This window comes from Kogia breviceps, chromosome 12, assembly GCF_026419965.1.
Source record: "Kogia breviceps isolate mKogBre1 chromosome 12, mKogBre1 haplotype 1, whole genome shotgun sequence".
Classification (NCBI taxonomy): Eukaryota; Metazoa; Chordata; class Mammalia; order Artiodactyla; family Physeteridae; genus Kogia; species Kogia breviceps.
This window is the reverse complement of record NC_081321.1, coordinates 4,396,089-4,410,999: the sequence shown is the minus strand read 5'-3', so window position 1 is coordinate 4,410,999 and position 14,911 is coordinate 4,396,089. Positions and strand designations below refer to the sequence as shown.

At 44.4% G+C, this 14,911-nt stretch overlaps 1 protein-coding gene across 1 annotated transcript in view; it reads right to left on the bottom strand.

Moving 5' to 3' along the window:
- Positions 1–834: 834 nt before the first annotated feature.
- The window catches only part of NDUFA9 (NADH:ubiquinone oxidoreductase subunit A9), a 29,614-nt gene continuing 15,537 nt past the window's right edge, over positions 835–14,911 (bottom strand). Inside the window, exons 7-11 of the mRNA XM_059082709.2 lie at positions 11,374–11,441; positions 10,180–10,256; positions 4,940–5,035; positions 3,880–3,946; positions 835–1,392 (exon numbers count right to left, since the gene is read on the bottom strand). Coding sequence (XP_058938692.1) covers positions 1,222–1,392; positions 3,880–3,946; positions 4,940–5,035; positions 10,180–10,256; positions 11,374–11,441 — 479 coding nt within the window. The 3' untranslated portion in view covers positions 835–1,221. The remainder of the gene's footprint in view (positions 1,393–3,879; positions 3,947–4,939; positions 5,036–10,179; positions 10,257–11,373; positions 11,442–14,911) is intronic.

Below are 14,911 nucleotides of genomic sequence, written 5' to 3'. Positions count from 1 at the left end.
GGGGCTCCGCCACTTGAATTAGTACCAGGAGTCACACTCCTGAGACGCAAAGCTTCTGCACGTCAGTGCTTTTCACACCACTGTGCACAAAAATCTCCCAGGGACGTTTTAAAAATGCAGATCCTGATTCAACAGGTCAGGGAGGGCCTGGGACCCTGCATTCCCACCAAGCTCCCAGGGGATGCTGACGCTTCTGGTCCAGAAGTCACACTTTGCGTGGCACGCTTCTGTCCACCTGGGGACAAGAGATGCTGGAGCGCGCAGAGGGGGCGGGGAGAGAAGGCACTTCAGCACTCACGTTCCTCACCCCGCAAGGCGGAGGCGGGCATCACTATAAATGGCCAGGGCTTTCGCCGGCCTTCCCGCCCCGCAGGCTGGGTCGCTGCGCTGCCGTGGGCTGCGGGACCAACCCTGGGCCGCCTAGGAAGGTGGTGCATTAGCTTCACCACAAACCCTGGGAGTTTTTCATCAACTGTCCCGAGGGACTTGCCGACGCTGAACCAACTGTGCATCTGGATCTCGGCTGTGAGGTTACCAACTTACGCAAACAGTCCTAATTCCGAAGCGCTGGCACTCCTTTACACGGCAGAGGATCCCTGTACACCCACGTGTCTGAAACCATCGAGAGGCTGTCCTAACCGCAGGCAGGTAGAGGCCTCGGCAAGTTCAGGTCTGGGCAGAGGACTACGGAATTATTGCAGGTAGTCTGAGGAGCCATGGCTACGGACAACGGTTTTCCATGTATGTACTATATTTTAAATGTGTGTAGAGATCATTAAGATGAGTGTTTAAAAATACCCAAAGTGTGGATAAATTCAGATTAGTTATGGGACATTGTGTCTTTTCTCAATTAGTGTTTATTAAAAGGCATCATATATCACGCGGGGGCTTCACAATATTCTGACCTTAAAAAGCAGTTCTCATCTTCCAGAACATTCACAAGAAGTGGCCTGACAAGAAGGACATTCAAATCTTCCAGCATTTCAGAGAATAAGATATATATGTCACTATTAAATATATAAATTTAAAGAAAATAATGCTCTAATTCTAGATGGCTGAATCTCTCCCTTTGTAAATCAAGAAAGAAAATGTTGGCACAGAATTTGAGCTCAGATGTTTTAATAGGGGCTCTTACGCACTATGTACAGGATTCTCTGCCAAAGGTGGCCTGGTCGCTAATGACCCGAATGACCCCCAAAACCAAGGGCAGCTCAGGGGCCACTAAACAGTGACTGTCTTGGCCGGCTTCACATCTTCAATCTCAGAAGACAGCCAGCGGTACGTGCGGTGACGTCGCAGCACCTCGATGGCCTTGAGCTCCAGGGGCGTGGCCTGAATACCCAGGTCTTCCAGGCCGGGCAGGTGAGGCAGGGTCATGTCTGTGATGTGAACCTGTGAGTAAACAAGACGCGCAGAGAGCACTGAAAAGCGGCCCAGGACGCGGAGTGCTGGCCCTGCAAACACCGCAACCCGCAAGCCGGCCTGAGCCCCGCTGCCGAGACTTTGCTGGTTTCAAAGGATACGGGCAGGGGTTGGTGCCCCGAACCACCGAAAGCAGACCGCAGAAAAGGGCTTGTGGAGGGAAAGGCACGTGTCAGCTCAAGGTCTATCCGCGAGTACAAAACACAGGCTCCGGTGAGGGTTAAACAGCGGTCGGTCTGGGCTGGAGCAGACAGGTCGCCACGTCTGTGAGGCTCAGCAAAGAAACGGGCTGAGGCAAAACCAGCCCATCCCGAGGATGCCCTGGGCCTGTCCTCCAAGCACAGCCTTCTGCCTCGGTTTTGCTGATTCAAGACTATTCAGCGACAATCCGTGAACCTTTGTCTCCAGCTCTACTTAACAGGGCTGACTAATGCTGACTATAGATCTAAAAATCCAAACCCACCTTGTCCGGAGGGAGGGAAGGTGAGCCCTGAGATTCCAAAGACGCCGGCTCATCCGCGAGCAAACGAAGAGGCTCGGTCTACACCCAGAGCAGCATGCACCCCCATCCTCCCGCCTGGGCACGTCTGCCATCCTTCCACTGAAGAGCTGTCAAGCTGTCTCCCCAGATCAAATCCCAAACCCAGCACCCTGCTGCCCCAACACTTCCTCAGCGACAAATGTAAGAGGTGCATCCGTCAGACACGCTGAAGCGTCCCGGCCATCAGTTCTCCCACCCGATCTTTCCTGGACATAGAAAGGACACCCTGGGATAACAGCTGCCTGTTCACATCTGTTCCCCAAGGGACTATGTTTCCATCTTGTTAACATTTTAGCCTTTAAGTAACATTCAGAGGACACTCTGGCTGCTGCTTGTTGGTAAAAGGCCAATAGGTTTTCAAAGGTAGAGACAGCAGAGCGCGTGCATGTTATTTTGTATCCTCCCTGGAAACACTTCTACACGCAGCGGGCAAACGATCAGTGAGGGAGGCCAGCTTGGAGGCAGCGAGGTGGGAAGGGATCAGCGCGGAAGGAATGAGCTGCCCCTGGACCAGAGTGGGTAGAGTGGAGACGACCATTTCCACTACGCTTCTGGAAGTGGAAAATGTCCACTGCTATTATAAACAATTTCATAATAAAAAGCTGAATAAAAAGGTAGGAAGAAGGAGGTGAGATCTAGCAGACAGTTGGTTTCCCATCAATACCTGCTGATGGGCCAGACCTGTGCTGTCCAATACACATTTAATAAAACTCAGATCTTATTTCTGCAGTCACACTACCCATCTTTCGGGCGTTCCACAGTCACTGTTGCTAGTGGCTACCTTCTGAACACTAGAGATGACAGAACATTTCCATCACAGCAGGAAGGATGGGACAGTACTGTTTAGACGGGTAAGGAAAGGAAGAAATCATGGAGAATTTCCAGATTTTTGGCTTGAGCAACAGAGAGAACAGTGACATCATTAACTGAGCTGAGAGGGGCTAGGAGAGAAGCGGGTCTGCCACTGCACTCTCGGACGAGCCGTGTTCTGGATAAACTATCACATCGCTAAACCGATGTGACGCCTGCAGCAGGGTGGACAGGGAGGCCATCCAGGGCTGGAGCTGAAGCCGCTGCCAGGTGCTCACAGACAGCAGCTGGAGCCTGGGGCGAGACGAGGGTCGCTCAGAGAAACAGCAAGGACAGGAAAGGGCTGAGGACAGAGCCCTTGGTCCCCACCATCAGAGACCAGGGACAGGAAGGGGCTGAGGACAGAGCCCGTGGTCCCCACCATCAGAGACCAGGGACAGAGGGTGAACCAGGGAGGCCGAGCGAGCACAGGAAGCAAGAGAATGTGGAGAGCGCAGGTGGAAGCCGGGGTTTGAGGGGGACAGGAGCGGCGCCTCGGACCAACGCGGCTCACAGATGGGGTGAGGGCAGGTCAGAGCGCCGACCGTTGGAGTTGGCGGCACAGAGGCCACAGGTGACCGGGAGCAGAGCCGGGTTCGGGGAGACACGGAAACAAAAGCCAGGAGTGGGTTAAAGCAAGCAGGAGGTGAGAAGCTGTCAACCACGGGTAGAGACAGCTCTTCTGAGGAGTCGGATGCACGTGGACACAGACAAACAGGGCAGCGGCCAGACACGACGGGCCAGGGAGGGACTTCGGCCTTTAAGAACACAGAGCTAGCATTAAGGCACGTCTGTCCGTAGGTGGATGGAGGTGATCCGGCGGAGAAAGGAAAATTGAAAATGTCAAAGATAACGACCCCGGAGAGGCTGGGCGTGGGTGCATTTTGTGCACGAGGGAGGGGCTGACCTCAGACACGAGGACGAGGACGAGGACGAGGACGGCAGACAAGCACGCGGAGATAAGCCAGGCGAGCCCGGGAGTGAGGCCGACATGCGCTCACCCGTCCCCGCGGCCCCCTCTGCCCGGCAGCCGCCCGGCCAAGTGCTCGTCACGCACGCGTACTCACCCGCTCCACTTTGTCCCTCGTGGTCCAGGGCTCAAACGGACTCATTTCAAAGAGTCGACCTAGCCATCTGGAAAGAGGAAGGAACAAGGCACACGTGGTGAGCGTCTCAGTTCAAGCCAAGCACGCGAGCGAGGCACGCTCTTCTGGCTTCCTTGATAAACTCCCTTGCTCCGCTGGTCCTTTAAATGGAGACCCTCCTCAGCCCTGCCCTTCCACTCAGCCTCCACTCTGCCCCACGCACCTCGGAATCACTGGGAGTGTTAAATGAGATGAAGAAGGCAGCCTGAAAGATGGAACACTCCCAATAAATATTACCATCACACTGCCCTCTAACTGTCTATCTCTCTGATACTTCTGTTAGGTCAGAAGCTTTTTTGAGGGTTTACTGTAACATCCTGAGTGCCTGGTACATTGCCTAAGACACAGTTGGCAACAAGAAATGTTTGTTGAATGACTGAATGACCAAACGAATGAAGAAGTGAGCTGCTGTGTTGCTTCATCAGTCAATCTCTGGCAAACTGGATGTGAAAGTCTCCCTGACCGGGACCTCAGTGTGTGGTCATTCCAAGATGCTAAACCTACAGAGGGGAGGAGTGAAGCAAGAAGCAGGAAAAGCAAATAAGGCAACCGCAGGAAGCGGCTGAATCGACCTGGCTCCTTTCCCCAACCCCGGGATCAGACTGCCTTAATGAAGGAGGGCCCCTTTCCCACTCCTGGGTGAGTGGATGAAACAGAGGGAAACTTGACTGCTCCTTCACATGACCTGCCAAGCAAGACGCTGCCAATTAAACCCGGTGGCTTCTAACAGGAGAATCTGAAGACCTGCAGATTCAACCTTCCCACACAGTGTTTTAGTCACCCACAAATCAACATGCCCTTTCTTAGACTCCTCTGACTCTTTCCTAGATGAATGTCAAGATATCAGAAGCACCTCCTGGTTAGAGATTCCCAGATTTCACCACAACGGACGTGCTCCCTCTAACCCCTGGGTGCGAGCATTACAAATGAAGTCTCTAGTTAGCTCTTCTCTAGAAGGCACAAAAAGCAGCGCTTTACTTACTGATATACAAAATGTGGCAAAGGGTATGCCAGGAAGGGTCTGTGAGCCACGGCAAAGATGTACTGCACCAGGTCAAAGAGGACGTACCGACTGGGCCTACAAACAGAAAATTCACAGTTCTTCAGATTATTTGCTCCTCACAAACTTTCGTTCTTAGTTTTACAAAATAACATCTTTCTTATGAAAAAGGAAACACATATGCACTATAGGAAATACAGATTAGCACAAAGAAAAACCACCCACCAAAGATGAAGTTAATAAACTTAATATATAATGATAAACTTAACTTCTCATCCTCTCATATTTATTTTTTAATTTAATTTAATTAATTTATTTATTTTAAAATTTCATTTATTTATTTATTTTTATTTATTTATTTTTTGGCTGCATTAGGCCTTCGTTGCTGCATGTGGTCTTTCTCTAGTCGCAGCGAGTGGGGGCTACTCTTCATTGCAGTGCACGGGCTTCTCATTGCAGTGGCTTCCCTTGTTGCGGAGCACGGGCTCTAGGGGCAGGATTCAGTAGCTGTGGCACACGGGCTTAGTTGTTCTGCGTCATGTGGGATCTTCCCGGACCAGGGCTCGAACCCATGTCCCCTGCATTGGCAGGCGCATTCCTAACCACTGCACCACCAGGGAAGTCCCTCATCCCCTTATACAGTTTTTGCTTTTATAAATATAAGATCACGCAGGTCATCGTATTCTGTAATGTCTTTTTCAGTTAACATTCAATCCCAATCATCTTTCTGTGTCACTGATATTCTAGTGCATGCTTAATGGTTACCCATATTGTATTGCAGGTAATCATAATTATTTTATCACCAATTCTCAGGTTTTGGATATTTAAGCTACTAAAAATATTTTTCTTTTATAAAATAATGTTTTAATGAACACTCCTGTTGTAAATATTTCTATATATCCATAATTATGTATCTATAATATATTCCAGAAGTAGAACTAGCTCAAAGTATATTTTGAAATTTTAAGGCTTTTATCAAACCTCTTCCAAAGAGGTTATATCAACTTAATAGAAAATGCTAGTAGTCCCCTCACCAAAAATGAGTTTAGTCATAAAAAAAATGAGCAAACAAAATTTTGTCCATCTGCCAGGTAGAAAAAGTTACCTCAACATTTTAATTAGCATTACTTTAATATTAGAGATTAATTTTTTTCTTCATATATTTCTGGCCATTTACATTTATTGCTTTTCTCTCTTTCCTCCTGGAGTCTCTTTCTATAAGAATGGTTTGTAAAAATTTTTATATTTTAATGATATAGTTGGAAGTATCTTTGTTTATATTACTGTCTTTTAATGTTTAATTGTCTTGTGGCATACAGAAGTTTAAACAGTTCATTTAATCAAAACTACTGACTTCTTTTACTTCACTGGTTTTATATTTAGAAAATCCCTCTATAGTCACTAGTGACAAATAAATGCCCACATATTTATTCTAATGTTTTGCTTTTTTACCCATAAAATAAGTCATCCCACCATGTATTTTTATATTGATATAGGATAAAGGTGTATCAACATTTACTGAAAAATCTACCCTTTCCCCATATTTTGAAATATCACCCTTATCACACTCTATTCTTACATATATTTGAGACTGTTTCTGGACTTCCCATTCTATTCCACTGATCTGAATAGTTCCGTACCAGTATAACCTAGCTTTAATAACTATTATTGCTTATAATACACTTTAATATCTCTTCACCCATTTCCTAATCTCTTTGCCATAGAAAGCCTGTGACAGCTGAGAGCTGAATTAAGGCGATTCAGTGAGAAACCTCATCATTCTGACATTTTTACAAAAAAAAAAAAAAAAAAAAAAACCCACCCCAAAACAAAAAAGAAGAAGAAAATGTCAGTTAGGGGAACTACCAGACAAAGCCCTCAAATAGCTTCCTTCAAGTTCCAGAAATCACTGCATATAATACATGCTATATGCCAAAGAACAACTGCAATCGTCATGATGACAAAAGCAATACTGGTATCTTGGGCAAACTACCTATGTCAGACACTTGCTCTTCAGCTGTTCTAAAGCCCTTTGTGTTCCATTAACTGTGACTCAAAGACTGGTCTACGTACCCCTGGCTCAGAGAAAGGTACACTGAAATCTGTGTCCTTCCCAGCTTAGATTTCATGGTTCGATACTGTAGTCATTCCTCTGCAAAAATCCTCAGCAAAACCTTGTCCCCAGCACCTCTCCACTATCCTAGTGCAGCAAAACCCCTTCTCTGGTTAATCCAAGTATCTGCCTTCTTTGGGCCTGAACCCCCAGCAAGACACAGTTGCAGAGAAAACAGCCCTGGGCTAACTGGCTTCCCCTTACATTTCTGATCATGAATAATTTCAAGGGGAAGACTCAGCTCTGCTTTGCAGTCCTACTGTGCGCTCCCAGGAGTGCTCTTTTCCTCTTCTCTCAGGGAGTGCTTCCTATCTTCTTCTCCGTCCTCAAATTTTCCATATACCTCTCTCACCCACCCCATCCTGCCTTTTAGCTGATGATCTTGTCTTTTCTTCTTTTTCTTAATGATGTCTTATGAAATACGAAAGTTTTTAATTTCAGTGAAGTGTAATTTATCCATTTTTTTCTTTGATGGAGTATGCTTTTGATGTTGTATCTACAAAATCTTTGCCTAACCCCAGGCAGGCCTAGAAGATTTTTAAACGTTTCTTCCAAAAGTTTTATAGTTTAACCCTTACAGTTAGGTCTATTTTAATTTTTTGATGTATGGTGTGAAATCAGAATCTATGTTCACCTTTTTGCATGTGGATAGTACCACTGTTGAAAAGATTATCATTTCCCCATTGCAATATCATGGCACCTCTGGCAAAAATCTATCGTCCGTAATCATAAAGGCTGATTTCTAGACTATCAATTCTGTTTAATTGACTTCTTTGTCTATTCTTATGCCAGTACCACATTGTCTTTATAATTATAGCTTTCAAGTAAGTTTTGGAATTGGAAAGCTTAAGTGCTCCAACTTTATTTTTTCTTTGCCAAAATGGTTTTGGCTATTGTGGGTCTTTTGCATTTCCGTATAAATTTAGAATCAATTTGTCAATTTCTGCAAAAAAGCATGCTCAAATTTTGGTAAGATCGAGTTGAATATACACATCAATTTGGGGAAAATTGCCATTTTCACAATATTGACTCTTCCAACCCATGAACATGAAATGTCTTTCCATTTACTTAGGTCTTCCTTCATTTTCCTCCTCAGTGCTAGGTGATTTTCAGTATACAAGTCTTATATTTCTTTTGTTAAATTTATACCTAAGTATTTTATTTTTTTGATGCTACTATGAATAAAATTTTCTTTATTTTCAGATTGTTCATTTGCTAATATATGGAAATCGATCTTTATATATTGATTTCGTGCCTTGTAACCTTGCTGAACTTGTTTACTGGTTCTCGCTTTTGTGTATGTATGTGTGTATCAATAGATATTCAATGGACGACTGGTAAAATGGACCAACATCATGTAATTAATAACTATGAAAAAACTACGAGCAAAATTAAAGTCATGCGTCTGCCTTAGCCTCTGGGAAATAAACAAAGTTTTCCGCTGGGGCTGGAGAGAAGTGTGCATACACATTGACAATTTCGCAAGAAAAAATGCCTACACTTCCCTGTGTATCTTACTTTTCCCATCACTGTGTCAGATAAGTATGACCTACTGCCAGCTGGCAAAGAGGCTGGACTGGCTGGGCAAAGGTAAAGAGGAAAATGGCTAACTCATCCCAGAGCCATCTCCACTGGGCAGTAAGCAAAGTCTATAAAACCATTTCTGCTCATCTATTCCTTGGAATCCTGGTCTAAATATCTCTTGACTAGAACCTGGTGTCTTTTGAGCCTAGCGTTTTATGGAAACCATACTGAACACACTTTTCTTGTAAATAATTTTCGTAGGGTATATAACTGATTACACACTCATGTACTGATTTGGGAACTCAGGGAGACATACATCTTCCAGCAGGTGGTTGACATGGAAACACAATACAGAGTTGTTTGCACTGAAAAAAAACTTTACTAAATTAAATCTATAGTGATAGTGAAACGTGGTAATATATGAATCCATAATGCTGGGAAAATATACCATGTCTCCTGGCTTGAAGATAAGAATGTCTTTTCTCAAGAAGCAAGTAGGATTCTGGGCCAATTATTAGATGAATTTGGTGCTTTTCCACTGGGCAGATTGAGTCTTAGTGTTTTGTTTTGTTTTTTTAATTTATTTTATTTTTATTTATTTATTTCTGGCTGTGTTTGGTCTTCGTTGCTGTGTGCAGGCTTTTCTCTAGTTGCAGTGAGTGGGGGCTACTCTTCATTGCCGTGTGCGGGCTTCTCATTGTGGTAGCTTCTCTTGTTGCGGAGCACGGGCTCTAGGTGCATGGGCTTCAGCAGCTGTGGCTCAGGGGTTCTAGAGCGCAGGCTCAGTAGTTGTGGCGCACGGGCTTTATTGCTCCACGGCACGTGGGATCTTCCCGGACCGGGGCTCGAACCCGTGTCCCCTGCATCGGCAGGCGGATTCTCAACCACTGCGCCACCAGGGAAGCCTGGGTCTTAGTGTTTTTGTTTTAATTAAATCAGTAAAAAGGTCCTAAACCTAGCTGTGACACGATTGAATAATTTCAGGTTAAGTCACATAGCTTAACTGTGCCCCATTTTTCCCGAGATCGAATTTCAGCAAAGAGAGCATATAACAAATGATCAGTCTTGCAAAGCCCTAGAAACTGTACCCTAAGCCAGCCATTTCCAACCTTTTGGGGCATCGTGATAACCTAGCAAAATTTATTTGATTTTGCAACTGTACTTACTCCCTAAAAGTGTTTTGTTTGATTATCCTTTGATACATTAAAAACATCACTGGAGTAGCACAGAACCATGGCTGGGGGTCACTGGACCATGGCGACGTAATAGTCTAGGGCAGGAGTTCTCAGACTTTGGTGACAGAAGAATCGTTTACTCAAGCAGACTCCTAGGTTCCCTCACTTGTGACTTAATATAAGCATTCAGGAGCTTCTAATAATGATGGCCTTTGGATGGTTCTTTGAGATATACTGGCCTCAGGGCCAAGACAGTAAGGTTTCTAGAATAAATATCATCCAAGAAAGACACTGAAAAATGCAACCAACAGACCTGTGAGTGACACGTTTAGAAATGATTGTTGTCGTAAATCACGGTTCTTTCATTTTAACGCGCTGCACTATTTTAAAGTCAAACTCCAGCCACCTACCCAACAAAGGCAAAGGTCTTCCCTCTGGCATCTGGATCCTTAATTGCATTAATAATTCCTTTGGTGACATCCACAATCTACAAGAAATTATAACATGTTGAAGTAACTGTTGAAAGAGAGAGAAACAGAGAGAGATGGGGGAGGGAAAGGAAGAAAGGGAGGAGGGGAGGGAGGAAGGAAGGAAAGCAGGCCACATGGATCACAACAACAACAGAATTAACAGATTAACAGATTAAGATGACTCATTGTCTGTTTTCAGACCGCTCCCAAAAGAACCCACACCTCAAGAGCTCAAATAACCTCCACGTGGGAGGGTCACCTGAATACGGGGGCATCCAGGCCTCTCCCAACCTCACACCCCCTCCTCCTCCTCCTGCTGTCACTGTGCCATCACAAACCATTAGTCCAAACCACACGGAAGTGCCAATATCCTACCATTTTGACTTTTAAAAATAATAATAATCTTACATGATTTCAGACCCCGTGGTTTTCACTAGGGGTGATTCTGGCCCCTAAGGGACATTGGCAAATGCCTGGAGGCAGTTTTAGTTGTCACAGCTTGGAGGGTGCTACTGCCACCTGGTGGCTGGAGGCCAGGAATGCAGCCACACATTCCACAGCAGCCGCCACAGCAAAGCGTTACCGGCCCAGGAAGTCCACAGTGCCCCAGCTGAGAGACCCTGGTTCAACACAACGTAGACTCCAACATGCTCTCTCACCTCTGGGCCCCTGTACACACCACTCCCTCTGCCTGTGAATCATCTTTAGGGTCTCACCTAAGATGTCATTTCCTTGGAGGCCTTCCCTGACCCTCAAGCTGGAGTAGGTGTCCTCTGACATATTGACGTAAAACCCTCTCCTGTCATAGCACTTATCACGCTGCATGACAATTGTTTTGCTGACCTGCCTCTGACCATCTTGAGGACAGCAACGTGTATCTGTGTCATTAGCATCTCAATACTCCCAGTGACGTGCGGTGTGCCTATAGCACATTAAGGGCTCAATACAGTTTTCTTAAATGAATGAACAAGTGAAGACAGAGAATACATGTACCTCTTAGGTAAACTGAGAGGCAACCAGTCAAAGCAAGCTGACAGAGCTGAAAACGATGGGATTACAGGATTAGGATACAACTGGAAAACTGATCACCTGACTCTTGAATTCAGAGAAAGCTCCTTTATCCAGGGTACTTACATATACTGGTTGTTTCACTGTCTTCTTGCCCAAGGAAGTAAGAGGGACACCACCAAACCATCGAATGCCTGGCAGAAGAAAGACAACATTCTTAGAAGGCCTAGGTTGCCTGAAGACCCACGCATCTACAGGTGCCCCAAGCTGGCATAACCATTTTGCGTAGTAAAAATAATGAAATAAATGTAGCTGTGACTCTGAGGCAGTTAATGATCCTACAAGGGGCAGCCATTTTTTTTTTCACACCACAAACATAGAAAGTAAAAGGGCCAAATACTTAGGGACACAAAGAACAGGGAAAGCAGTCAGGTGGCTTGTCTACCTGTCTTCCACTCTGCAGTGCTAAGCACATGGCCACTCCCAAGACTGCTCTCTACCTGCACCCTATTTTAATCAACAGATCAGCAATACAACTAACCCAGAGAAAGATGCAGGTGAAAATAGGAATTTAGTGTATGATGAATGCAGTACCACAAATACGTGGAGAATGGAAGTATTTAATAGATGATGCTGAGATAATCATTCTACTCTTTGAAGGAAAAAAACAAAAAAGAAAGAAATGGCTCACATCTTGCCATAAGCCAAAACAAAATCCCAAGTGGCTTAAATGTAAAGGTAAAAAAAGATTTTCTTAAAAAAAATTTTTTTTTTTTGGCCACACCACATGGCTTCTGTGATCTTAGTTACTGGACCAGGGATTGAACCTGTGCCCCCTGCAGTGGAAGCGTGGAGTCCTCACCACTGGACCACCAGGGAAGTCCCTTTAAAAAAAACTTTTAAAAGTAGAAATTATAAGAGCATCCAAAAGAACAAAATACTTAGGGAAAGACTAAATCAAGTTGGTTAAAGACTTGCACTCTGAAAACTACAAAACACTGATGAAAGAAATTTTAAAAGACACAAATGGAAAGACATCCCATGTTCATGGATTGGAAAACTTAATATTGTTAAGATGTCAATACTACCCAAAGCAGTCTACAGATTTAATGCTATCCCTATCCAAATCCCAGTGGTGTTTCTTGCAGAAAGACAGGAAACTCCATTCTAAAATTCATATGGAATATTAAGACACCCCAAATAGCCAAAACAATCTTGAAAAAGAAAAGAGTTGGAGGTTTCACACTTCCTGATTTCAAAACTTACTACAAAGCTACAGTAATCAGAACAGTGTATAGTGATCAAAACAGTGGCATAAAGACAGACATAGACCAATGGAATGGAATAGAGAGATATAATCATTGCACATCTGGCCAAAAAATTTTTGACAAGGTGCCAGCACCATTCAAAGGAGAAATGATAGTCTTTTCAACAAATGATGCTGGGAAAACTGAATATCCATAGGCTAAAGAATGAAAGTGAACCTTACCTCACACCATACATAAAAATTAACTCAAAATGGATCAAAGACCAAAACATAAGAGCTAAAAGTACAAAACCCTTAGAAGAAAACAGAGGGGAAAAGCTTCGTGACAACGGATTTAGCAATGACTTATTGGCTATGACACCAAAAGTGTAGGCAACAAAAGTAAAAATAGATAAACTGGACTACATCAGAATTTAAAACTTCTGTGAAACAAAGGACACAATTAACAGTGTAAAAATGTTTGCAAATCATATGTCTGATAGGAAGGGGGTTACTATCCAAAATGTATAAAGAACTCCTATAATTCAACAATAACAAAAAACCACCCAATTAAAATATGAGCAAAGGACATGAATAGACATTTCTCCAAATAAGATATACAAATGGACAACAAGCACGTGAAAAGATGCTCAACATCACTAATCATTAGGGCAAAACCATCAGATATTACCTCATACCCATTAGGATGGCTACTATCAAAAAACAAAAAATAGGGCTTCCCTGGTGGGGCAGTGGTTGAGAGTCCGCCTGCCGATGCAGGGGACGTGGGTTCATGCCCCGGTCCGGGAAGATCCCACATGCTGCGGAGCGGCTGGGCCCGCGAGCCATGGCCTGTGCGTCTGGAGCCTGTGCTCCGCAATGGGAGAGGCCACAACAGTGAGAGGCCCGCGTACCACAAAAAAAACAAAAACAAAAACAAAAACAAAAAAACAGAAAATAACAAGTGATGATGGGGATATGGAAAAATTGGAACCTTGTGCACTGTTGGTGGAAATGTAAAATGGTACAGACATTAAGGAAAAACAGATGGTAGTCCCAAAAATTAAAAATCGAACGATATGCTCCAGCATTTTCACTTCTGGATATATAACCCAGAGAACTGAAAGTAGGGTCTCAAAGAGATATCTGTACACCCATGCTCATAGCAGCATTATTCAGATAAAATAATGCAAAGGTGGAAGCAACCCAAGTGTCCACTGACAGAAGAATGGATAAACAAAATGTGGTCTATACATACAATGGATTATTATTCAGCTTAAAAGGAAGGAAATCCTGTCACATGCTACAACATGGATGGACCTTGAAGACATTATACTAAGTGAAATAAGCTAGTCACAAAAAAGACAAACACTGTCTGATTCCACTTATATGAAGTACCTAGAGTAGTCAAATTCATAGACAGAAAGTAGAATGGTGTTGCCAGGGGCTGGGGGGAGGGGGGAATGGGAAGTTGTTTGATGGATACAGAGCTTCAGTTTTGCATGATCAAAAGAGTTCTGGAGATCGTTTGCAGTACAATGTGAATACACATAATGGTACTGAACTGTACACTTAGAAATGGTTAAGACTGTGTGGTCTGCTCGGGCTGCCACAATAAAATACCACAGACTGAGTGGCTTATTTACACAAGAGAAATTTATTTTCTCATAGCTCTGGACACAGGAAAGTCCAAGATCAAGGTATCGGCTGATCTGGTTCCTGGTGAGAGCTCTCTTCCTGGCTTAAAGGCAGCCGGCTACGTTCTCACATGGCTTTTCCTCAGGGCACACAGGGAGGGAGAGAATGATCTCTCTCTTCCTCTTCTTCTAAGGCCACTAATCCTGCGGGTTAGGACCCCACTCTTATGACCTAGCACGTGTGTCTGACAAAGTAGGATGCTACCTCTTTGTCTTTCAAAACCATCACCTAAGTGACTTGGAAAACAGACTGAAAGTGAGGCGGCGCTAAGAAAACCGGGGCTTCGTAGGCCAAGTATAAATGAGGCACTGACCCCATGCCAGGTGCTGTAACATAGGCTATAGCTACTCCATTAACCGGCACACTGGTTCTCAGGCAGACATCATCATGTTCATCTTAACAGATGAAGAAGCTGCTACATTCAGAGACCTGCCAGAGTCCCAGAGCTAGTTAGTCCCAGGACCCAATTCATAGTCAGGTCTCAAACTCCCAAGTCCATGCTCCTTGCAGGCATCTCAGCTGCTGCTTTTTTTTTTTTTTTCCTGAAGATACAGATTTAATTGAAACAGATCATACTCCTAAAGATCTCGCAACTTTTCAGTGCAGCATTTTAAGCTGCTTCTTTTGATACAGAGTGACGAAGATCACGAGAGGGACCATGCTGACAGGGAAAAGAGAACCTTTGGGGAGAAAAAGGCAACTCGAGGGGAAAAAAATACA